At 38.1% G+C, this 25,323-nt stretch overlaps 1 protein-coding gene across 2 annotated transcripts; it reads left to right on the plus strand.

Annotated features, from left to right (window-relative positions):
• The first annotated feature begins 128 nt into the window (after positions 1 to 128).
• FAM199X (family with sequence similarity 199, X-linked) lies at positions 129 to 25,323 on the plus strand. 2 transcript variants are annotated; one of them, XM_001142220.5, is made up of 6 exons: positions 129 to 868; positions 9,486 to 9,705; positions 19,936 to 20,085; positions 20,332 to 20,493; positions 21,912 to 22,178; positions 23,481 to 25,323. In XM_001142220.5, the coding sequence occupies exons 1-6, from the start codon at positions 672 to 674 to the stop codon at positions 23,649 to 23,651; spliced, it is 1,167 nt and encodes a 388-aa protein (XP_001142220.2). In that variant the 5' UTR covers positions 129 to 671; the 3' UTR covers positions 23,652 to 25,323. The 2 variants fall into 2 exon arrangements, with proteins under 2 accessions (XP_001142220.2, XP_009437710.1); XM_009439435.4 differs by having other exon boundaries at positions 308 to 868; positions 21,912 to 22,049.

Raw genomic sequence — 25,323 nt, forward strand, 5'->3', positions numbered from 1 at the left:
TACTTGTTGAATTGGGACAGAATGAAAGAGTGCGCTGGGAACCAGGGCATCTGGATGCTTTCTCACGCACCCGCAGTGTGACCTTGGCCAAGTCCCTTTTCTGGGACTGCGGTTCCTGCTTAGTAATCGAGTACGAGTGAGAAAGCGGAGGAGGAGGTTGGCCAGAGGCGCCTAGCCTTTCTAGCGGCCTGAATCCCTGATTCGATGCGTAGAGGGCGGGGCGGGCCGCTTGGGGCCGCGGCGGGCGGAGGTTCAGTTCCTCCTCCGGTCCAGCAGGGGGCACGGGGAGTGGCTTCCCGCCGCCCTTCCCCTCCTTGCGGGCGCCGGGCAGACTGCTGCAGTCGCAAGCGGCGAGCGCAGTGGGCGGGGCGGGCCTGGCCGGGCCGGGCGGCGGCGCTGCGCTGACGGGCTGAGTCTGGCGGCGGCGGAAGCTGCAGAGGCCACCGAGGCGCTAACTGGGTGGCCGGTGGGCCGCTGTGGCCTCGAGCAGCCTCTTCGCGCGGCCCCGCACCCCGCAAGCAGCAGCGGGCCGCGACGCCCAGCCTGCCAGTGAGCTGCGACGGGTACACCCCGGAGCGTCGGCGACTGCGGACAGGTTAGAGTGGGGGCAGGGGCGGGCGCGGGAGCAGCCCAGGGCCAGAGAGGGAGCCCGAGCCAGGCCATCTCCAACCATGTCCGACGAGGCCTCGGCCATCACTTCCTACGAGAAGTTTCTAACCCCCGAGGAGCCCTTCCCACTCCTGGGACCTCCTCGCGGGGTGGGCACCTGCCCGAGCGAGGAGCCGGGCTGCCTGGACATCAGCGACTTCGGCTGCCAGCTGTCCTCCTGCCATCGCACCGACCCGCTCCACCGCTTCCACACCAACAGGTACGAACTGCACCTGAGGGCAGGGGTGGATTTTCCACTTCTGGTCGCCCCCCGCTCCTGATCCTTCGTCCCGGGCTGCGCTTCTAGTCGCCCCCTCCCCCACCTGCTTTCGACCAGCGCTCATTCCCTGCCTCCTTCCCTGCCCCCCCCTCCCTATTTTCACCCCTGCCCTCCGATTTTCCTTTCGACCGGCGTTTTACTCTCTTTTCCTCATTCATATTCTGGCTATAGCGACTCCTCCCTTCCCTACCTTCTCCCTCCCTTGCTTCCCTTCCCTCCCCCCATCTGTACCCTACGAATCCCAAACCCCCACCCTTGATTTTTAGATACGCCCCTGTTTGCATCCATCTGCAAAAGTTTAACCCCTTCCATTTCCGGTACGCTGTAGAGGAATTTGGATGGCTCAAGATCAATCCATAGATCTTTTGAAAAGTGGCGTTGAAAGGTGAAACATTTAAAGCTAGAAGCTTCATTTTCCCTATTTTTAAGCTGTCTCACAGTCCTGTTCCCCCCGCCGCCACCACCCCTACCCCATTTTTTTTTTAGTTGAGCGCTAGGAAACTAGTCGATTCTCTCTTTTTTTTCCCCCTCCTTTATTAACTGTTTGCCTTAGCGCTTTAGGCTCTGCCATAATTGGTAAGCTTAAATCTGGAGGATTCCTTCATATGACATATCCCTTGGTTTCCTTCCCCTTTGAAGAGACAGAGTAAGGCTTAGGATGGACTGACTTACACAAATTTATTCAGAGGGTGTATCTCCTCCTAACTGATTTCAGTAGAAGGTAGTGTTCTGGAGACTTCTCTCATGCAAGCATTTACGTGTTAGATCAAATCTTGGGAGGTGGGTTGAAGACGTTCTAGATACAGCCTCAAGTTTTAACATAGGTGGATATTTGAGATACATATACAAAGGGCTGGGGGTGTGTGTGGTTAAGGCTCTAGGAGAGGGGTTCAGCTATGGAAAATACTGGAGATAAATTAAGAAATCTAGTTCTGACTTCTGATCCAAGTTTATGATGTGAGTTTGATCAAATTCTTCCATATTTTAATGTCTTTAGCATATTTCTCCCCTCCCTTCCCTTAAATCAGTCTGTAGATTGAATGAGCTTCTACCAGATACAAGGAATGTGTAAAAGATGTTTCTTACATAAATGAAAGTTATAGTCTATGGGAACAAGGTGTTATAGTTAAATAATCAGAATATCAGTATAACACATCTCAAAAGGAAGTGGCAGTAAATTTATTATGACTACTCTAAATCGTCATTGCAAAAAATGAAGAAACAGGCCCAGAAAGAAAAGATTGAGTTCAAGGTCATAAAACCTAGTCAAGCAAATCCAAGACTATTCCTTTGAAGCCAGTGATTAAACTTGGAGCAGAACTAATTGATCCAGTGTTACAAATAGAACTTACGGTTTCCTAGACCAACTCACAGAAGCCTATTTAACCCCTGATGTCACTGTAATGTGAATGTAACATATTCATGAAATCAAGTGTGCTTAGGGTTATTTATGTTGAAAAATAATGTAAAAGAATACCTTTGTACATATTTGGCATTTAAGTTTTGCAGCCTTGGAGCAAGTCACATACCCAGGAAAGTTAAATGATTTCAGAATGATCCTGCTGTGATGATGAGGGCAAGGGAGTGAGGGCAGAGGCTGTGGGTAAGTACTGCCAAAACTGGGTAGAGGTGATGGGGAGTGAAGTTATGAGAATAATATGTTTCTTACAACTTGTTCTGTTCCTTCCTCCTCCCCGTTTTTTCCTGTGTTTTCTTTCCCTTAAAGACTGTGGTGAGGTCAGGACTGTTTTTCAATGGGGCAGTGAGGAGGGGAGAAGGAGGTTCTTTGCAAGCCCCAGTTTTTCCAAGTCAAGCATTTTTCCTAGTTACTGCTTGCTTTTTTTTTTTTTTTTTCCAACTTCCCTCTCCTACCCTACTTTTCGCAAGGCTTGGCATGGTGGCAGGGGTTCTAATGCTCTGTATCCTTTTCAGCAGAGAGTAGGGGAAGCAAAATTAGCGATATTCACAGCACATGATGTTTCTGTCCTAGGCTACCTTGCCTTTTAAATGTATTATCCTTCTGGAATGTTCTGCTTTCTTACCCCTCCTCAAGATGGTGCTTGAGAGGACCATAGGCTTCCAGCCATTTCTTTTCAGGGAGAAGCACACAGCTAAATCATATATCGGGCAAAGTTTAGGGAGTTCTTTTATTTTGGAGTTGTATGTGTCACATACAACTTCACATCACATCATTTGTCAGTTCAGGCAACAACCCAAAAATCAGATTTCAAATAGTTGAGTGCTGAAATTCTGCCTTGGGTTTAGTGATTGTAAAACAAATTTTCATTGGAAGTAGGAAGCTTGTTAATTGGTAGATATTTGACTTAACCTTAATTTTGCTTCCTTCTTGGTACCTGATAAGAAAAATGTGGAGATTTTAAAAATAATGCACTTGATAAGGACCTTATGATTATGACAATTTTGTGCCTACTTATTTACTGGATTCTGGGCTATATTTGCAATTTTCATTAACAAAGACAGTCACAGCATTAACAGTCCCTGAGGTTGAATGGTTGCAATATTCAGATTTTTTTTTTCTTTAAAGACAGAGTCCTGCTCTGTCATCCAGGCTAGAGTGCAGTTGCACAATCTTGGCTTAGGGCAACCTCCGCCTCCTGGGTTCGAGCGATTCTCCTGCCTCAGCCTTCTGAATAGCTGGGACTATAGGCGTGTACCACTATGCCTGGCTAATTTTTATATTTTTAGTAGAGACAGGGTTTCACCATGTTGGCCAGGCTGATCTTGAACTCCAGACCTCAGGTGGTCCACCCACGTTGGCCTCCCAAAGTGCTGGGATTACAGGTGTGAGCCACCGCGCCCGGCCCAGTATTCAAATTAAAGTCATTTGTGATGTAGGTTGGTATGTCACTGGTCTAGGTTCAGTAGAAAATACATTACATGGACACAGCCAGTTTCCTAAGCATTCATACCTTAAGACCTACATGGATTGGTCTAGAATTTTAGGAAAATAGAATAAATTTCAATAAGCCAAAAAAGTGAATGAATTTTTTAAAAATGTGAAATGTCAGTATGGAACGTATGTAGTGTTTAAGACATTTTCTTTGGTTTTGGGGGCAGTGATTTTCTGACGTAAATGGAGGTTTTCTCTTAACACTTCCAAACTATTGCATAAATCTTTTACTCAGTTATGTGATTTTAGAGCTCCGTTTTCAATCACCATTAACCAGAAAAACCTAAAGACTATTGTGTGCCTTTGGTAACACCCATAGTTTTCCTATCTAGATACAGAATTAGAGGTGCAGAAGAGCTGTGGGTTGCAGGTGGGAGAACCATGTTGGACGAATTTGGTTTGGGGACTTGCTGAGACAAGTTGAAAATGGGGGGTTAGGATTTGGAGAAATATCCAAGCTAGAAATACAGATTTGGGAGTAATCAGTAGAAGTCCGTGACGTGATAGAAGTGGAACTACAGGTTACAAAGGTTGAGAGAGTGGAAGCTTTTCAATAAATGTAGCAGGGAAAGAAAGGAGAAGGGGAGATGTCGTGAGAATTTGAAAGGGAAGTAAAGGTTTCTTTTTTTCTTTTTTTAACTTCATTTAGTTTTTCTTTTCCAAGAATAGAGATGTTAGCTCCTTAGAAGCAGGCCACAGGAAAGGGAGAAATTGAAAATATAAAAGAAGGTGGGATGAAAGATAGAGATGATGAACTCAGAAGTCCAAATGGGATCATTAGCCTTAGAAATGACATAGAGTGTTTTTTACTTCCAAGGCAATAAAGAGCGCAGGAAAGATGGGTAATGAACCCAACACAATTGGGGTAGCTAGGAGGAAAGTCGGGAACTTAAGTGGGTAGAAGAAGGGGTTGTATATTCTCTAACTTGGAACCTTGGTGGCCTGTTGGACTCCAGAATAGCAGCAGAAGTCAGATTGGCTATATGGGGATTCTGGCAGAGAGTCAGTGGTAAATACAAGTACTAATGGGGCACTGTCCCCTAAGAATGAATATATAGCATAGACTTCAAATGACCTTCATCAGCTTGGCAGAACTTCATTCAACAGTGCTCATTGGCTGGATTCTTATCTTCAGAAGTGGCAGTCAGGTCCACCTGAGAGAAAACGGGGTGCAGAGGAATGTGTACATGGTAAACATGCTTTTCTTAATTTTAACGTTTAAATGGCTGTTTACCAAAATACCATTGAAAGTCCTTAGTCTGTATATTCTTGCTGAAACACCTTGCAGAGAAATGTTCTTGGCTTTATTTATTTTTTTTTTAATTAAAATTTGGGCAGCAAGCCTAGTTATTGAGTTAAACACCGTGTTTCACTGGAATTCTTTTCAACGTCTTTCAAGATTTTGGAGAAAGTCTCCTTTGAGAGTAATATTATGGTTATAGCTAGAGTCGAAGTGTTAGGTAACTTTCTCTTAGTGGAATATAATGTAAGGGCTTGTAAATTTAAATAGTTTAGTGCTGAGCACACAATGGACATTCATTACAAGTTTGAAACTGACAGAACAGTCTGAAAGAATCACACTTAAATTTTTATTTAAAAACTTATTATAGAAAACTGAGGGCATATAAAAAACTATAGACCACTCATGATCCTTTTCCCCAAAGGTAACAACTATCAACATTTTGATGTTTCTTTTAATGTGTCTATGTACAGATATAATTTTTAAACATCAGGATCAGTTTGTGACCTGCATATTTGCTCCTATATTGTTGGGTGTTTTCCTTTTGAATAATCTGAAAATATGATTTTTAGTGATTATAAAAATACCACTCAGATATATCATTTAATCCTCATATTTTAGGGGCATTTATTTTCCCTTTTGGACTATTACAAATAGTATTGTTTGGACATATTTGTACACACATCTTTTTTCCAAATTTCTGTTTGGGGAACGGAACACAATCCTAGAAGGGGAATTACTGATTCCAAATGAATGAACCTTTTTAAACGTCTAGATGTACATAGTACTGCCAAATTGCTTTTAAGAAAGATTATGTCAACTTAGACTGTCACTAGCAATGGATGAAAGTACTTCCTACTTTGTTTTTATCTATATTGCCTTAAAATTATGATTTTAAAAATTTGCAAATTAGAAGATATAAAAATTTTGCCAGGTGCATTGGTTCACACCTGTAATCCCAGCGCTTTGGAAGACCAAGGTGGGAGGATTGCTTGAGCCCAGGCATTTGAAACCAGCCCGGACAACGTGATGAAACCCTTTCTCTACCAAAAAAAAAAAAAAAAGAAATGTGAAAATTAGCCAGGCGTGGTGGTACGTGCCTGTAGTCCCAGCTGCTGGGAAGGCTGAGGTGAGAGGATGAATCAAGCCCAGGAGGTCAAGCCTGCAGTGAGCCATGGTCGCACCACTGCACTCCAGCCTTGGTTGACAGAGCAAGACCCTGACTCAAAAAAAAAAAAAAAAAAAAAAAAAAAAAGGAAGATATAAAAAATGTTACAATCTTTACTAGTAAAAAATACTATTATTCTATTTTATGAATGATTTGTTCAATTATGAGCCCAGTTTACTTGCTGCTGATAATTAAAAACAAAAGACAAAGACTTCTAAGAACATTCAGAACCTTGTGATGATTACAAATCTGAGAAACACACTGACTTTGCCCAAAGGTAAGAGCACAAAATGAAGCAAATTCCTGACTCCTTTGGCAGTGATCTAATGGTTAGATTACTAAATATGGCATCTTTTTTTTTTTTTTTTAAGGAATGTCACTATTACTCATGGAGAGAAACACATTTCTACAGAATTTTTACAAACTAAAAAGAAATTCTAATTAAAAACAATTATCTAACAGTTTTTCCTAGCACCGAACATAGTACTTGGTACATAGAAGATACTGACTAAATGTTTGTTGAATGAGTGAATGAATAAAGGGAAAAAAATCACATGTAATTTGAAGACACAAGAGAAAAATAGTTTGCTCAGGACATAATGTAGATAGGGCTTACTGTGTCCAGAATGTATTTTTGTTTTGTTTTGAGATAAGGCCTCGCTGTGTGGCTCAGATTAGAGTACAGTGGCAGGATCAGCTTGCTATAACCACAGACTCCTGGGCTCCAGGGATCCTCCTGCTTCAGCCTCCCTAGAGTAGCTGGGAATAAAGACATGCACCACCTTGCTCAGCACATTTTTTAACTTTTTGTAGAGATACTGTCTTGCTTTGTTACCCAGACTGGTCTCAAACCAGGGTATGATTCCTCTTCATAACTTTTATTGCAAGACCTGGGATAATTTGGTTAATTAAAAATTTTTCTAAAATGAGGATACTGTTCACCTAGCGAGCATGTGATGAAAGTAATATTACAAGATATTCTAGGATTCTTAGATGAATTTTATTTTTTTTACTATCTATAAAAATTTATTGACATCTACTTTCTGTTTACTGAATTATAATAGTGTGTGTGTGTTTCAGTGTTTTAAAATGGTCTACCTTCAAAAGAAAAGGTACCATAAAGTTTTTCAGGTTGTCCAAATTTTGTATGTAAATCAAGAACTTCTAAAAGATTAGCCATACAAAATGGAGGAAGTTAAAAAAAATGAAGTGCGTAATTTAAGAAACAGTAGATTTAATGAAGGATGAGACACGACCTAATAATAGGTAAATAACAGACTTTTCATAAGGAAGTCATTACTTCAGGAGCTTGTTAGTACTGGAAATACTAAATAATTATCTTAAGGATAAATTCTCTATGCTACTGGCAAAGCAATGAAGATTATCTTATTAATAGTATAAAACTAGTGGAAATTTACAAAGGAAAACAGATTGATAGATTTCAAGACCAAAAAAAGATCCAACCAAAAAACCCTGCAATAAATACTGTAGACAAAATGTTAATATCCTTAATACATAAAGAACTCTTACAAAATTAGTAATGAAAATATTAGCACATAGGAAAACACCATAGCGAAATAGCTAATAAATATTTAAAAATTTGATCTTGCTGGTAATTAAATAAAACTTGATATAAAAATGTTTCTGTGCTGGTGCAGTGGCTCATGCCTGTAATTCCAGCGCTTTGGGAGGCTGGGGCGGACAGATGGCTTGAGCTCAGGAGTTTGAGACGAGCCTGGGCAACATGGCAAAACCCCATCTCTACAAAAAATACAATAATTAAGTGGGCGTGTTGCACCTGTGGTGCCAGCTACTTGGGAGGCTGACATAGGAGAATCGCTTGAGCCTGGGAGTTTGAGGCTGCAGTGAGCTGTGTTTGTGCCACTGTACTCCAGCCTCAATGAGAGAAGTGAGTCCCTGTCTCAAAAAAGCAAGAAGTTTCTGTCCTATAAGATAGGTAAAAAAATTTTTAGCAATTTTAGTGCTGTTAAGATTGTGATGAAATGAGCACTTTTATATACTGCCCTGGAGAGTATAAATTGATGCTGCCTTTCAGAAAGGTGTTGACTAAATTGATCCTTAGAAATGTTCATATTCTTTGACTCAGTACTTACCTTTCAAGCAACTGTATCCTGAGATAATATATTTTGATAAATAATTATAAACAAGGCTCATCTCAGTATTATTTCTAATATTAAAAAATTAGAAACAGCTTATGTATCATTGGGGAATAAAGTTAAATAAATTATGATACATTTAGTCAATGGAATATTATATAGGCATTAAAATGTTTTCAAGTAATATACTTAGGAAAATGTTTAGCATATTAATGTTAAGTGAAAAAAGCAATATACTAAAATATATATACACAGAATGGTTGCTGATTCTGTAAAAAATATGTATGCACATAAAAATAAACTACCAAAATATTATAGATTAGTTATTGCTGGATAATGGAATTATTGATCATTTTATTATTCACTCCTTTCTTTCCAACATCTTTGCAATGAGCCTGTACAGCATTAATATGAAAAAGTTACTTAAATATAACAAATACTTCTTGAACATCTACCTGTGTAGATGCTTGTTAGTGCTTTTCTCTGCCCTGTAATGGCCCCACTCTTCCTTTAACAATAATAATAGCTGTCATATATTGGGCACTTTTTATGTGTGCTACAAGTGCTGTGTATGCATTCTCATGTGATCACCACGATACCTCCATTGGGACACAGACTTGGAGAGAGTGTTTTTTGCTTAAAATCAATTAGCTAGGAAGTGACAGAGCAAGAATTTGAACTGTCTGATTCCAGAGCTTACTCATAACCACTATGCTGTATGCTTTGTTTATGGATGAAGATTTTACTTTAGTCCCAATTTAAATACTACTTTCTTTTAAAATAGTGTACTACAAAAATTTTCAGACAGCTACAAAGGTAGAGAGAAAAGTGTAATGGACCCCATGTTCCTGTCACCCAGCTTCGACATTTATTCATATACGGCGTCATGCTTCATCTGTACCTCTATCCACTCCCCAACCCCTGCCTTATTTTGAGGCAAATCCTAGACGTGTATCATTCATAAATATTTTAGTATATTTCCTTAAAAGGTAGGGGCTCTTTTAAAAATACAAAAAACCTCACATTCCTTATAAATGTTATAAATATGTCCTGTTAATTATATCTTAAAATTGTATGGATTCTGTAGTTCTCTTGATTTCTTTCGTGTTGTGTTTTTGAAGGTGGAACCTAACTTCTTGTGGAACAAGTGTTGCCAGCTCAGAAGGCAGTGAGGAGCTGTTTTCATCTGTGTCTGTTGGAGATCAAGATGATTGCTATTCCCTGTTAGATGATCAGGACTTCACTTCTTTTGATTTATTTCCTGAGGGGAGTGTCTGCAGTGATGTCTCTTCTTCTATTAGCACTTACTGGGATTGGTCAGATAGCGAGTTTGAATGGCAGGTAAGTATTTTTGTCCTTTTCTTGACATTGTTACTACCGAAGTAGAAGTATAAACTTTTCTTTTGATATTTTCATCTCTACTTCAAAGTAAATTTCTCTAATGTTTATCCAGTCCTGGAGATTCTCTGACATGTTTTAAGGTTAAGAATTGGATGGGATATCTTTATTTTTGCTAATGTACCTTTTTGATGCTATAGATATCCTTTTGTAGATTTTTATGTTATTTAATACTTGCGTAATATTACCATTATTATATATTATCGGTACCTTTCTGTGCATGAATCCAAGCAAAGTTTACACTTCCTACCCTATAATAAATAGCTTTTGTGTCCTTATAGGACAAATATCAGTCACATTATGTACCTAATATCATAAACTGTTATTACCATAAATACATGATTTTTGGTTCTGTCATCAGAAATATATAATTTCTCATTTTGTATTCTGTTTGTATGTAGACATGTTTTTCGCCTGACACTTTTTTCTTGTGGCATATATACCATGTAAAATGGCTTTGTGGTAAATTGTTTGAAAATCCTGCCTTATAATAAGTGCAGTTTGTCAGAAAATTTAGATTGTGTTATTACAACATTCATATTCTGATTGTAAAAACAATAAAACATTTAAAGACGTTTTCCCTGCCTACAGCAAAGATTTTATTTGCTAGATAAACTCGAATGTCTGCTACGTTTGAAAGCCATCTGAATACTTGAAGTTTTATTCCAAAAGAGGGATTGAATATTATAATTTCAAACAGCTTTCAAATAATACAGAATGGCATCAAATTAAAAAAAGTCTCCAAGTCCCACTCTACTATGGTTACCACTGTTAGGAGCTTATGCAGATATAAGTATGTTTGCATACTGTTAAAAACATATGGGATTATACTTCATCCACTGTTTGGCCCTATGCTTTTTTTCAGCTAACACATCTCATTCTTTTCCATAACTGGATCATAATTTACTTAATCCATTTCCTAATTATGGCTATTTCGGTTGGTTTCAGTTTTTTGTTGTTATAAACAATGCTACACTGAAAAGATGAGATTTTTTTTAAGAAAAAAAGTAATTCACAACCCTTCCATTTTTGTTTTTCATATTATTTGGATTAAAACATTTTTAAACTTTTTAAAAATTTGAGATGAAATTCACCATTTTCATCATTTTGAAATGTATAATTCAGTAGTTATTAATATACTCACAGTTGTTCAGCCATCACCACTAATTCCAGGGCATTTCTGTCACCCCCAAAAGAAATCCTATACCCATTAGCACATAGTCCCAATTCTCCCCTCCCCCTTATCACCTGGCAGCTACTAATCTAATTTCTCTATGGATTTGCTTTTGTGGATATTTCATATAAATGGATGAATATATGGCCTTTTGTGTCTGGCTTCTTTCACTTGGAATAATGTTTTCAAGGTTCATCCACGTTGTACGATATAACAGTACTTCATTCCTTTCTATGGCTAATATTCCATTGTGTAGATGTACAGTACCACATTTTGTTCATCCACTCATTACCTGATGAACTTTTGGGTTGTTTCTACTTTTTGGCTGTTATAAATAATACTGCTGTGAACATTCAGGTTCAAGTTTCTATGTGGATTTATATTTTTAATTCTCTTGGATATACCCCAAAGAGTGGAATTGCTGGATCATATGATCACTTGCTATTTAACTTTTTGAGGAACTGCCAACATGTTTTCCAGAGTGACTGCACCATTTTACTTTTCCACCAGCAGCGTATGAAAGTTCCCATTTCACCACATCCTTGTCCACACTTGGCGTTGTCTTTTTGTTTGTAGCCATCCTACTGGGTATAAATTGGTATTTCATTATGGTTTTGAGCATCTTTTCATGTGCTTATTGGCCATTTGTGTGTCCTCTTTGGGGAAATATCTATTCAGATACCTTGCTGCTTTTAAAATTGTGTTATTTTACTTTTTATGGTTGCGTTGTAAGAGTTCTTTCTATATTCTGGCTACTAGACCCTTATCAGATATATGATTTACAAAAATGTTTTTATTCTGCAGGTTGTCTTTTTGCTTGTTAGCATTTGTTCACTTGATAGTGTCCTTTGACACCAAAGTTTTTAATTTTGATGAAGTCTAATTTATCTTTTTTTTGGCTGTACTTATGATGTCATATTTTAAAAACCACTGTGTAATCCAAGATGAGGAAGATTTTCACCTGTTTCCTTCCCAGACTTTTAGAGTTTTAGTTCTTACATGTAGGTCTTTGACCATTTTGAGTTACTTTTTGTATATGATGTGTAAGATAGGAGTCCAGATTCATTCTTTCTTTTTTTGTTTTTTTTGTTTGTTTGTTTTTTTGAGACAGAGTCCCACTCAGCTCAGTTGCCCAGGCTGGAGTGCAGTGACGCAGTCTCAGCTCACTGCACCCTCTGCCTCCTGGGCTCATGCCATTCTCCTGCCTCAGCCTCCTGAGTAGCAGGGATTACAGGCACCCACCACCAAGCCCGGCTAATTTTTGTATTGTTAGTAGAGGTGGAGTTTCACCATGTTGGCCAGGCTGGTCTCGAACTCCTGACCTCAGGCGATCTGCCTGCCTCGGCCTCCCAAAGTGCTAGGATTACAGGCGCATTCTTTCCTTTTTTAAGAACAGAGTCTCACTATGTTGTCCATGCTGGTCTCGAATTTTTGGGCTCAAGCAATCCTCTCACCTCATTCTCCTGAGTATCTGGGACTACAGGCATGCACCACTGCACCTGGCTCGCAAATTTATTATTTTGCATGTAGGTATCCAGTTGTCCCAGCACTATTTGTTGAAAATATTATTCTTTCCTCATTGAATCATCTTGGCACCCTTTCGAAAATGAATTAATCATAGATGTGTGGGTTTATTTTTGGACTCTAAATTATATTCCATTGATGTATGTGTCTGTCCTTAACGCTAGTACCACACTGTTTTAGTTATTATAGCTTTTCAGTAAGTTTTGAAATTGAGATGTGTTAGTTCTCCCACTTTGTTGTTCATTATAGAGATTGTTTAGGCTCACATCTGTAATCCCAGCACTTTGATAAGCCGAGGTGGGTAGATAGCTTGAGCCCAGGAGTTCGAAACCAGCCTGGGCAACAAGGCAAAACCCTGTGTCTTTAGAAAAAATGCAAAAATTTACCAGGCGTGGTGGTGTGCACCTGTGGTCTCAGCTACTCAGGAGGCTGAGGTTGGAAGATCGCTTGAGCCCTGAAGGTGCAGGTTACAGTGAGCTGAGATTGCGCCATTGCACTCTAGTCTGGGCAACAGAGCTATTTGGGGTCCTTGCAATTCCATATGAATTTTAGGATCAGGTTGCCCATTTTTCAAAAAAGAGTAGTTGGAATTTTGGTAGAGATCACATTGAATCTGTAGATTGCTTTGGGGAGTATTGCCATCTTAACAATATTAAATATTCCGATTCATTAATATGAGATGGAATATCTTATTTATTTAGGGCCTCTTTATTTCAATGATGTTTTGTAGTTTTCAATGTCTAAGTCTTACACTCTCTTGGTTGAATTTATTCCTAAATATTGTATTCTTTTAGATGCTGTTATAAATAGTATTGTTTTCTTAATTTTATTTTCAGATTGTTCATTGCTAGTGTATGTATAGAAATACAGTTGGTGTTAGTATATTGATTTTGTATCCTGCCAACTTTGCTGAAATCATGTTAGATTTAATAATTTTTTCCCATGTGTGGATTATTTATCGTTTTCTATATTTAAGATCATGTCATCTGTGACTAGAGATAGTTTTCCTTCTTTTTTCCTAATCTGGATGCCTTTTAATTCTTGCTTAATTGCCCTAGCTAGATCTCCTGTACAGTGTTGAATAGAAGTGGTGAAAGTGAGCATCCTTGTCTTTTTCCTAATCTTAGGGGAGAGGTTCAGTCTGCTTCTCGATGTGGTTTTTTAGTATTTTGTTAAGGAATTTTGCATCTATATTCATAAGGGATATTGGTCTGCAGTTTTCTTTCTCAGTTGTGTCTTTGTCTAGCTTTGGTGTCCAGGTAATACTGGCCTCTCATAAGGAGGTAGGAAGTGTTTCCTCTTCTGGTTAAAATTTTTTAATAAGATTTTCTCATTTAAGATACAAACTTTTTCATGATATTGATAATGAATTTTTCCTTTTTTTTTTTTTTTTTTTTGAGACAAGGCCTGGCTCTGTCACCCAGGCTGGAGTGCAGTGATGCAAAAATGGGTCACTGCAGAATTGACCTCCTGGGCTCAAGCAGTCCTCTTGCCTCAGCCTCCTCAGTAGCTGGGACCACAGGTGGGCACCACAACAACCAGCTATTTTTTTTTAATTTTTTTGTAGAGACGGGGTCTCACTTTGCTGCCCAGGCTGGTCTTGAATTCCTGGGCTCAAGCGATCCTTCCACTTTGGCCTCCCAAAGTGGTGGGAATACAGGCATGAGCCACTGTGCTCAGCCAGTGTCTCTTTTTTTTTTTTTTTTTTCTCAGTACAGACTTTGTATTTAAAATCAGACTACAAGGATTCTTAGTAAAGCATAAATCAGATGGGAGTCCTGATAATTCTAAGAAATATTTCTTCTGCTTATTTTATGTGATTTATTTAGAGTTATCATCCATAATGTTGCAAGGTGGCAGGCATTTTTAAATTTTAATTGCTGGCTTCTTCACTCATGTTATGAGTAGTTAAGAGTGGAAAACCATCCCCAGCCATTCACCGTTAATGTACATGAGTGACTATGATGTCAGAACAAAAATCAGACCTGCCTTAGTAATGTGTTTTCCCACTTGTGAAATTGGAATACGGATACTCTATTACCATGGATATCTGCTATTTAAATATGCTGAAAGATTTAAAGTGCTGTCTTGTATTTGTGGGATTTTGTAATCATGAGCAGTAAATTATCCAAGAATATAATTACAAATTATATGTTAGGATTAATATGGATTAAAAATCATTTACTATAGTTAAAAAATTTGTATTCTGTTATGATTAAAAACTACATCTGTTTAAATCTTTCTTTTTAACGGATGCTTTAGTTACTACTAAAGTAAATATAAATGATTTATGGATTCTCTGGGAAGAAAAATGCTCACTACTTAATAAGATGAGATTTTAACCTTAGAATGAATTAGCATCTTTGCATTTTGCTTTGCTAATAATTTTCTTTGCTTTCAGTCCTTTTGTTATTAAGGATATATTTGAGTAGTCTTAGAGTCTGAGAAATTATTTCTATTGTTGATCAGGAAAGCTTAGAAAATTTAAACAGTGAGTAATCAGCTGTCACACTTGAAACCTAGAGGTGCAATCTGAAATTACATATCAGCTGTTACAGAAATGAGCTTACTCATAAAATTCTGCTGCATTCTGCAGAAAATATGGCAGAGATTTAAGTCTCCCTATGTTTCACAATTACTGATCATAATATAAATATGCCAAATATTGCCCATGAAAAATATGGGCTGGGAGTTATTAAGTATTTATTCTGAAATATAGTATCAGTTATAAAATGGAAAATTGCTGGTCTAATAAATATACAGGAGCCCATACAATTCTCCTGTACAACCGCTAGTCTAATCCCGTATCTCCAGTTGACTACTTGACATTTCCACTTAGATGACCTTAATATTTAATACTAACCCATTATTTGATGCTGAGTCTTTGATGCAGTGTTGCAACTTCCAATTACAATGTTTCCATGGAAAAAATAGACTCTGCTTAGTGACATGTCTTACAACTTAGTGAAAAATTACTATTGTCTGTCCAAAGGACACTTGTGCTTGCTTCTCCCATTATCACTACAAACTCTTTATATCCCAAATTGCATTCCTCTCTTATTACAAACTTACCAGACAGGCAAAACTGTTTAGCATAGTTGAAAGCATTAGATTGGTGTCCTACTTTGGATTCTGCCACTAGTTGTATGACCCTCCCCAGACATCATTTTTTTCTTATATGTAAAATGAGGATGTTGGACTAGAAGATCTTTAACATCCTTTCAGTTACCTTGCTATGAAAATTGAGGTCTTTAAGTGTATCACTCTGGGTGGGTCGTATGACCTGAAATGTCACCAATTTTTTTCTGGTCTCAACATGAGACTCTTTATTACCTTATCCATTCAGTTATCAAACAGCTTTGTAATTTTTTTTCTTTTTTCTTTTTTTTCTTTTTTTTTTTTTTGAGATGTAATCTTACTCTGTCGTCCACGCTGGAGTGCAGTGGTGCGATCTTGGCTCACTGCAACCTCTGCCTCCTGGGTTCAAGCAATGCTCCTGCCTCAGCCTCCCGAATAGCTTGGACTACAGGCGCACGCCACCACACCTGGCTAATTTTTGTATTTTTAATAGAGACAGAGTTTCACCATATTGGCCAGACTGGTCTCGAACTCCTGACCTCATGATCTGTCCGCCTCGGCCTCCCAGAGTGCTGGGATTACAGGTGTGAGCCACTGCGCTCGGCTTTGTAAATTTTCATGTTATATTTTTCCTATCTATTCCCATTTTTCTTTCCATGTTTGCTTATTTTCATCCACGCCTAGATTACAAGAGCTTCCTATCTAATTCCAATCTTTCCTCACTCTATTTTGTCCCCATAGTGCTTTTTAGCTGATCTTCCCTAAAGACCAGTTTCATCAAGTTACTTCTTAGAAAATGTTATCGGCCTACTTCTGCATATCATATGACAGTTTCTGGTTCTTCTGTTGAGCTTTCAAATCCCTAGCACTGATTTTCTGTGTTAATCATATTGACATATGATTAAATGATACGATATCTAGAATATATGTCACCTCATACTATGTTTTTTTCCATCTATGACTTTACTAAATTATTCTCCTTACCTGAATGTCTTTTCCTTTTCCCCCTATCATTCTGAAACACTGCCTTGTGAAATTAACCCAGGCACTTTAGCAACCTGTGACATTCTCTGAGGGATTGTGCTGCTTTTTTAAGGGTCCAAAACCATGGCAAGGGATGGAAAAAGAAAAGTATATCTCTTTATTGAGTGTTGCCTTTGTGCCAGGCATGTTACCACATTTAAACCACTCAACAATCCTTTGAGACTGATGATATTGACCACATTTTACTACTAACTCTGAGGCTCAAAGAAACAAACTAACCTACACAAGGTCACACTGCTAGTGAGCAGTGGAGCTGGGATTTGAACTCCGGGATCTTTTTACTTATCCCTGAAAAAAAAATGACCAAGGTACCATTAATTACCTTTTTTACACCCCTCCCTCCCCAACAAACGCATAAAGAGAAGTAAAGGTACAAATTTAAGTGCCTAGCAGATATTCTCCAAGATTTAGGTGAATTTTTTTAATTATATTTTGAAAGTATAGGTATTTCAAGAGTTCTTCCATTTACCTCATTTATCAAAGGAACTTGATGTAGGGGAGGCCTTTTGTCTGATAAGAAGTATCTCTTTTTTTTTTTTAGGGGCCACAGGGAGATTTCTGATGTGATTTGAAGTCAAAGAGAAAATAGCACGCATTTTCTTTTTTGCAATTAAAGGCTGAAAAAGAGATGGTATTCATATGTGCATTCAGCAATCATCCTTTCATAACACCACCTAGATAACAATTAGGGTCAAGGGTGAACAGTTCAAGCAGTGTTAGTTAATGAGATTTTATGTTTTGTTTTCTTTTGTTTTTTTTTTTGAGATGGTCGCTCTGTCTCCCACGCTGGAGTGCAGTGGCACGATCTCGGCTCACTGCAACCTCCACCTCCCAGGTTCAAACGATACTCCTACTTCAGCCTCCTGAGTAGCTGGGATTACAGGTGCGCACCACCACACCCAGCTAATTTTTGTATTTTTAGTAGAGACGGAGTTTTGCCATGTTGGCCAGGCTGGTCTCGAACTCCTGACCTCAGATGATCCACCCACCTCCGCCTCTCAAAGTGCTGGGATTACGGGCATAAGCCACTGCGCCCAGCCGTTAATGAGATTTTAAAAGAAGTTATACAGATTGTTGGTAGTCACTTATGTACTTGGACTTGTCAATAACTGTCATAGTGAAAATGTGGTTTTTAAGAGTAGTAGCTACTTATGGGGATGTAGAAAGAATGGCCTCTCTCTTAGACAATTTCATTTTAAACATCATAGTCATCTTTTGCATAGTGATTGACTCCTATCTTTGTGGTTTCATTTATTTCTTTGTGATTGATTCCCCAGTGCCTGCCTGCAGTCCATTGCAACTCTCCCAAACTTTAATCCTGCAGCTTCAGCCCACTGCTAGATATTTCCGTTGATGACCTGTCATCTGAAACCTAGCATTCATCATGTGCTGTGTTGTATAATTGTATGTCTGTGTTATTGTATTACTTTCCCAAGTAAAGTTTTTGCGTAAGGACTTAACACTGCTTTGAATCCCCTGTACCTATTATACTGCTGTGTACAAAGTAGGAGTTCAAATACATGTGATCGCAATAGTCTTCATGACTAAAGTAGCTCTTCGCTTTTTTGGTAACCGTAGAAGCCTAGAAATTATCCAGAGTTCAGATACAGTTCCAAGCTCTATAGAACCAAAACACAGCAAAAAGGTACTGTTTTATACCTTGTAAAAATGAAGTCAGTATATTTGAAAATTGTCATGTGCTCCTTGTAGAAGAAAAGACTTTACCTTTTTGATGAATGACTTAAATATATTTATTTAAAATTAAATCCATTCTAACTTTTGGAGGTAATTGATATATTTATAACCTTGGTCATGGCGGTGACCATGCATATACTTGAGTATATGCATATGTGCAAAAGTATACATAAATATATATAAAATTATAGCACGTATTTTTGCTGTTTGTCTTAAATTGATTTTCTGTATGGTAGGCTTGCTTTTATTCCTCCTTTGTCTACACTTTGTCTTCTATGATTTTTTTCTAATTTTTCTCTTGTAATACTTCTGGTTCTTAAAGTGTTTTACTTTATTTTAACAGCATATTTAAAATTATTTTATTATTTATTTATTTTTTGAGACTGAGTCTTACTCTGTCATCCAGGCTGGTATGCAGTGGCACAAACATGTCTCATTGCAGCCTCAACCTCCCAGGTTCAAGCGATCCTCCCATCTCAGACCACAGGCATGTGCCACCACACCCAACTAATTTTTTTTCCTTTCTTTTTTTTTTTTTTTTTTTTTTTTTTTAATAGAGATGAGGTCTCGCTATGTTGGACAGGCTGCTCTGGAACTCCTGGGCCCAAGCGATCCTCCCACCTCAGCCTTGCAAAATGCTGGAATTACAGGCATGATAATTTTTTTTTTTTTTTTTTTTTAGAGAGACGGGGTCTCGCCACATTGCCTAGGCTGGTCTTGAACTCCTAGGCTCAAGCAGTCCTCCTGCCTCTGCCTCACAAAGTGCTGAGATTACAGGCGTGAGCTACTTTGCCCGGCCTTAATTTATTTTAATTGTCTTGAGGTCACTAATACAGACTTGAGGTCAAAGACCAAGATGTATTTGTCTTTATATTGACAGTAAGTTTAGCAGAGTCTCTGGCAAAAAGCCAGTTAGTGGCACATCATTCAGGTCTCCCCAGATGGAGACCAGTGCTTCTTATTCATTACAGTGTGGAGGCCCTAGTCATATTCTCATTATACATTAAAAACTTTAATGATGATTGACTCTTCGGTTACCATTTTAATAAGTCTTGATTATGAGTCTAAGCTTTTCAAAAACATCTTTCATTGAATAACTATATGCAAAGAATATATATTTATATACTTATGTTGCTGCTTTGTATAAAATAAGCATGAATCAGAATTAATGTCCTCTGATTCTATATTTGCCATTAGTCTTTTTTCTTTTTTTTTCTTTTGAGATGGAGTCTGACTATCTCCCAGGCTGGAGTAGTGCAGTGGCACGATCTCGGCTCACTGCAACCTCCACCTCCCAGGTTCAAGCGATTCTCCTGCCTCAGTGTCCCGAGTAACTACAGGCACATGCCACCACACCCAGCTAATTTTTGTATTTTTAGTAGAGACAGGGTTTCACCATGTTGGCCAGGCTGGTCTCAAACTCCTGACCTCAGGTGATCCACCTGCCTTGGCCTCCCGAAGTGCTGGGATTACAGGCATGAGCCACCACGCCGGGCTGCCATTAGTCTTATATTAAAGGAAGCCCTCTTAGCACAGCCAGCAGCACGTCAGTCTCATAAACTAACTTTTAATCGATGTGGAAAATATATTGTAGTATTTAAAATGTAGTCTGAACAAATTTTGCTTTCCTTCCCCGCACCCTCCTTATTTTTATAAAGTTACCAGGCAGTGACATTGCCAGTGGGAGTGATGTACTTTCTGATGTCATACCCAGTATTCCAAGTTCACCTTGCCTGCTACCTAAAAAGAAAAACAAGCACCGGAATTTAGATGAACTCCCTTGGAGTGCAATGACAAATGATGAGCAGGTAAAGATCTTGACATTCTTAATTAAAAGCTTTTATGTGGAGACTAGGTAAAGCTCAGTTTATTGCCTGTTTAAAGCTACTGGGGAAATGTGGATTGCTTAGTAAATCTGAATTTGAGCTTTAACGGTTTTTCAGGGAAAAAATATAACCTTAAGTGCTTCTGCTATGTAAACATTATAATTGACATAATAAAGGATCAGAAGTTTTAGCAATGATCTTATTTGTTGTAATTTTTTCATCACATAGGTGGAATATATTGAGTATCTGAGTCGGAAAGTGAGTACTGAGATGGGTCTTCGGGAGCAACTTGATATTATTAAGATCATTGATCCTTCTGCTCAAATCTCCCCTACAGACAGTGAGTTTATTATTGAACTTAACTGTCTCACAGATGAAAAACTGAAGCAGGTATGTAAAGAAAATACAGATTATTTACCTATTAAAAATACCACCATCTTATAAAATGTAGACTAAAATAATCATGTGTAAATACATAGATAATTAAGGCCAAAATCACTGCTGCGAAAGGTAATATTAGAAAAAATGATGGCACATTGATTTAAGAGGTTTTATGTACATCTCACCTGCCAGTACCTTTCTGGGATCAATGTGAATCTAGAACCTGCTTTTCAGTTGTATAGGATTTGAAATTTAATGTCACCATTTACGGAGTGGTTAGGTTAAGGTATAGATTTATTCTAACTCAGTTTACAGGAGACTAATTGACAATCAAAATACTAATTAATGAGAGCTATTCTTGATAAACAGCTGAGGGATTTGAGTAGTTTTATGCAGTAATAATTGAGCCAGGCTAGGGTGAAACCTAGTGAATTTTCCCTCTGCTGTTCTGAAATACGCATCTCTGGTACTCTGGTATCATCTTCTTTTTTTTTTTTTGAGACAGAGTCTCACTCTGGAGTGCAGTGACGCGATCTCGGCTCACTGCAACCTCCACTGCCCGGGTTCAAGTGATTCTCCTGCCTCAGCCTCCCAAGTAGCGGGGATTACAGGCACCTGCCAACGTACCCGGCTAATTTTTGTATTTTTAGTAGAGATGGGGTTTCACCATCTTGACCAGGCTGGTCTTGAACTCCTGACCTCGTGACCCACCTGCCTCGGCCTCCCAAAGTGCTGGGATTACAGGCGTGAGCCGCTGCACCTGGCCTCTGGTATCTTCTAAATACAATTTTTGCTGTTCTTTTTCTGGTACGTAGCTGAGTGAATACTTACGTTCTTATGTTCTACTTTTGATTTGTTTCTTTGTTTTGCATTTATCATTATTTATGAAAAATTTCTCTTATTTCAGTATTTCTCCCAGCAGACATACTATAATTTTCTACATTCCAGCAAATTTTTCATTAGTATGATAAATTGATGTCTTGCATTTGAAGACAGGTATTGTTGGCCCCTAGCTAAGATTTAGGAAACATCCTAATCTTAGATAAAATCAGCAGCTTACTTAAATTGTCTTAAGTGGAGACTTTTAACAAATGCCTAATCTCATCTATTTTATTTTATTGTTAGTTTGTATTTTGAGTACCATTTTTTTACATTCCTAAATTTCTGAAGGCGAGTAGCCTTCCATTTACTGATTATATTTTATGTGCTTTTAAAATCCAGCTCTATAACGTGTTTTCTAGCTTTTTGAGCATTGTCTATTTTCTAGTACTTATTTCTAAATTTAGCCTTTCTATTCTACCTTACGTATGCATCTGCAGCACTTTTGACAATCTTTTAGATTAAGTACAATATTATTTTTCCCCCAGCATTTTGAAGGTAGAACATCAAGGTGCAACACTAACCAGTTTGTGTTTGTGCATCCCAAGGTCAGAAACTATATCAAGGAACATAGCCCTCGCCAACGGCCTGCAAGAGAGGCCTGGAAGAGAAGCAACTTTAGTTGTGCAAGCACCAGTGGAGTGAGCGGTGCCAGTGCCAGCGCCAGCAGCAGCAGTGCCAGCATGGTCAGTTCTGCAAGCAGCAGTGGGTCCAGTGTTGGAAACTCTGCTTCAAACTCCAGTGCCAACATGAGTCGAGCACACAGTGACAGCAACCTGTCTGCAAGTGCAGCAGAGCGGATTCGGGATTCAAAAGTAAAACGTCTAATCAATACAAAACTTTACCTTTCAATATTAACATTAGTACTCCTTCATATAAATTTCTCGAAGAGTTAAAATGATCCTGCTGTCTAGATGCCTGTGGGTTTTGGTCTTAATTGAACAAGCAGGATGCTCTGCTGTTGAACAAAGCACTCTAGGCTGAGTGCTTTGAAATGCTGTTTTGACCCACAACCATATTGCATTCAATCTTACCTGATTTTTGTGTATGTTTTAAGTAAGATAAATTGGTGGAAATAATGAGTTATTCTCAAGATTGCAATATTGACTGCAACTCACTACTGAGCGAATCTCACTACGTTGCTGATGTTGCTGTCTATTAGCTCCTAAGAATGTTGTGTATGTCTTTTGTGTGTGTTAAATGTTTTCCTAATGTTTTAATCTTAAATGTTTCTTCTTAGCTAATTTAAAAATCTAATACTTTCTATAATTTCTGTCTACTCTTTTCACAGTTGAGAAAGTTCTGTATAATATTGTCGGGCACTTAAAAAAAAAAAAGAAGGTATAAGTATATTTAGAATGGTCCTGTGGCTTAGCAGGGGAGTTTGATTCCTTGCAATGGCAAGAATCTGGAGCCAGTTTAAAGATGATAAGAGAATCTCTCTAACTCTTTAGTGACCCAGTGGTGACTTGAAGATACACAATGATTCTTTCCCTGGTTCTTAGGGAAGTAGCAGAAACATAGCCAGTTTTGTTGCTAAGGAATTTCTCTAGATATGTGGTCATTCCTTTTTATTATCAGTTCACCGGTGACAAGGATGGGAGTACCCACTGAGTTTCTGATGGATTTTTAAGATGGTATTCGCCTACTACAAAAAAGGCATGATTTTTTTTTTACCTGCCATTGTAAGATTGCTAGTGTTTTTGGATGAAAGGCACCTGAGAATCATAAGTATTAGAGATTTGGGCAATGTTCTCCACAGTTGTATTCAGTATTGTCGCCTAGTATTAATTATGTGTTCATTATGCATTTGTACCAATGTACCTTAATGGAATTTAAAAAAGAAGTCTTTGAAGTGACTTTTTATCTATCACTAGCCAAAATGATTGTCTCAACCCTTCCTAATCAGAAGAGTCACTGGTCAGATACCACAAAATTGGAATCTTAATCATTTTTAAGCCTAAGCCAGTGGCTCACTAATTGGAACAAGGATCATACTACAGAAGGATTTGAACAGCTCTTAAAGTTAGAAAATAGAGAATTTGATCCACAAAACATTTTGGGGTGGATATGCCAAAAACTAAACCAAACTGATTTAGAAATTTTTATTTTGACAGAAGCGATCCAAGCAGCGGAAGTTACAGCAGAAGGCCTTCCGCAAGAGGCAGCTGAAGGAGCAGAGGCAGGCCCGGAAGGAGAGGCTCAGTGGGCTCTTCCTTAACGAAGAGGTGCTGTCCTTGAAAGTGACTGAGGAAGACCATGAAGCAGATGTTGATGTTTTGATGTAATAAGGGTGAATTTATCAACGTTCTTTATGAGCATTAAAATACTCCATCCTTATGGGTTTACATGCATCTTGACCAAAATTTTGGTTAGGGCTGTGCTGATGTACCATTAATAATTTAAGCCAGTGGTTCTTGGCAGGTGATCCCAAGACCTGCAGCTTCAGCATCACTTGAGAAGTTGTTAGGAATGCATACTAGTGGGCCCCGCCCCCAGACATAGTGAATCAGAAACCAACAGGGAGGCGCCTAGCATTGTTTTTTTAACAAGTGCTGGGTTATTCTGATGCACAGTCTAGTTTAAGAACCACTACTTTGGGTAAACGTTTTGACTGTTTAAAGTTTATGGCGGTGAAGTGGGCGTCTTCAAAGACTAGTACTTACACAGTTTAGAAGATTTCAAGGTACTGCTGACAGTAGTTTATTATGTCAGTATACATACATGTGTAGAGATCATAATTTAGTTCCCTTCTTAATGTTACAATTTCTTAGTTTACTTTTCCTAAAGGGCCATAGCATAATTCTTGATTCCTGGTGGAAATCTTTTCTGAGGTGTGGGGGTGGGCAAGGTGTGGATTGCTGTTTACGATAGTGCCTTCATTAGTTTTAGTTCTGTGTGTTTTCATTCATTATTGACTCAAAGGTATTAGAACAGGCCCTTATCTTTTTCCTATTAGATTTATTTTTGTTTTTTACTTTATGTAAGTTCAGAATCCTTTTTTAAGTGATGACTACTGATGAAATAATGTTACTAGTAGCTGAATTTTAGACTTGATGCTATGTTGATTAATATTTAAATGGTGAAAGTAATTAGGCAAAATAAGCAATTCTGCTTTTCTGTTGCTTTCAGAATTTTTAGGCTGTAAAATTGTCTCAGGCAGGAAGTCAGTCTATATCTCTCTCAAGTTCTTATTGTAGGTCATTTTTTTTCAGCACAGCTCTAATTTTTAAATATTTGGTATAACAGCTTCTGGCATGTGACCTAGTTAATGTTGAAAATTAACTGATGAAAACCCTTGTAGATCTGCTAAACTTCTCTATAAATTGCTAGAAATATACAGAGCAATGAGATATAGAAAACACCTTAGCTTGTTGGTTATTAATAGAGCTCTAATTTTAACTGTGAAATCATGGAGTTTCTTTAAATGTTTTCCTAGAGTGTTTGTTATCATGAACATTAGAAATAGCGTTATTCCTTTTCTTCTACCACATGTCTTGAACATTCACATGGGTTAAAGAAGATGGAAACTGATACTACTGACAATCAAGCTGCTTTCTGACTTTCATAATTTTCTTCATATTGTGGATAGCATTTTGAAGGTGACCGTGATTCTGTAGGAAGAGCTGTAATCAATATTTTTCAAACTCTAAGAGTACAGAGGTTAGTAAGATTTCTACTTTTTTTTTTTTACTTTTTGTTATGTCAAGTAGCTTATTAAGAAAAAGATTCATGACTTAAATTCTTAATTCTCAGTTGATACAAAGGCTTATAATCATGTGTTTTAAAATTTTGATTTCATTTTCGTTCCTTGAAGGTTAAAGAATGGAAACTGGGGATAAAAATTAATACACTGCAGCTTTGCCAAGGTCTGTGATATGGTTGTAACCTTTTAAAGACTACTAAAGTCATAATTTGAAATTTTTATTAAAATAAAACATATGTGTCTATGGTTTTCAA

The sequence above is a fragment of the Pan troglodytes genome, chromosome X, assembly GCF_028858775.2.
Source record: "Pan troglodytes isolate AG18354 chromosome X, NHGRI_mPanTro3-v2.0_pri, whole genome shotgun sequence".
Taxonomy (NCBI): Eukaryota; Metazoa; Chordata; class Mammalia; order Primates; family Hominidae; genus Pan; species Pan troglodytes.

Excerpts from the sequence above, each read along its gene's own strand:
- FAM199X (XM_001142220.5), top strand. The coding sequence starts at position 672 with ATGTCCGACGAGGCCTCGGCCATCACTTCCTACGAGAAGTTTCTAACC. Across the intron at positions 869-9,485 it reads CACCGCTTCCACACCAACAG|GTGGAACCTAACTTCTTGTG; the intron begins GTACGAACTGCA and ends GTGTTTTTGAAG. Across the intron at positions 20,086-20,331 it reads CAATGACAAATGATGAGCAG|GTGGAATATATTGAGTATCT; the intron begins GTAAAGATCTTG and ends TTCATCACATAG.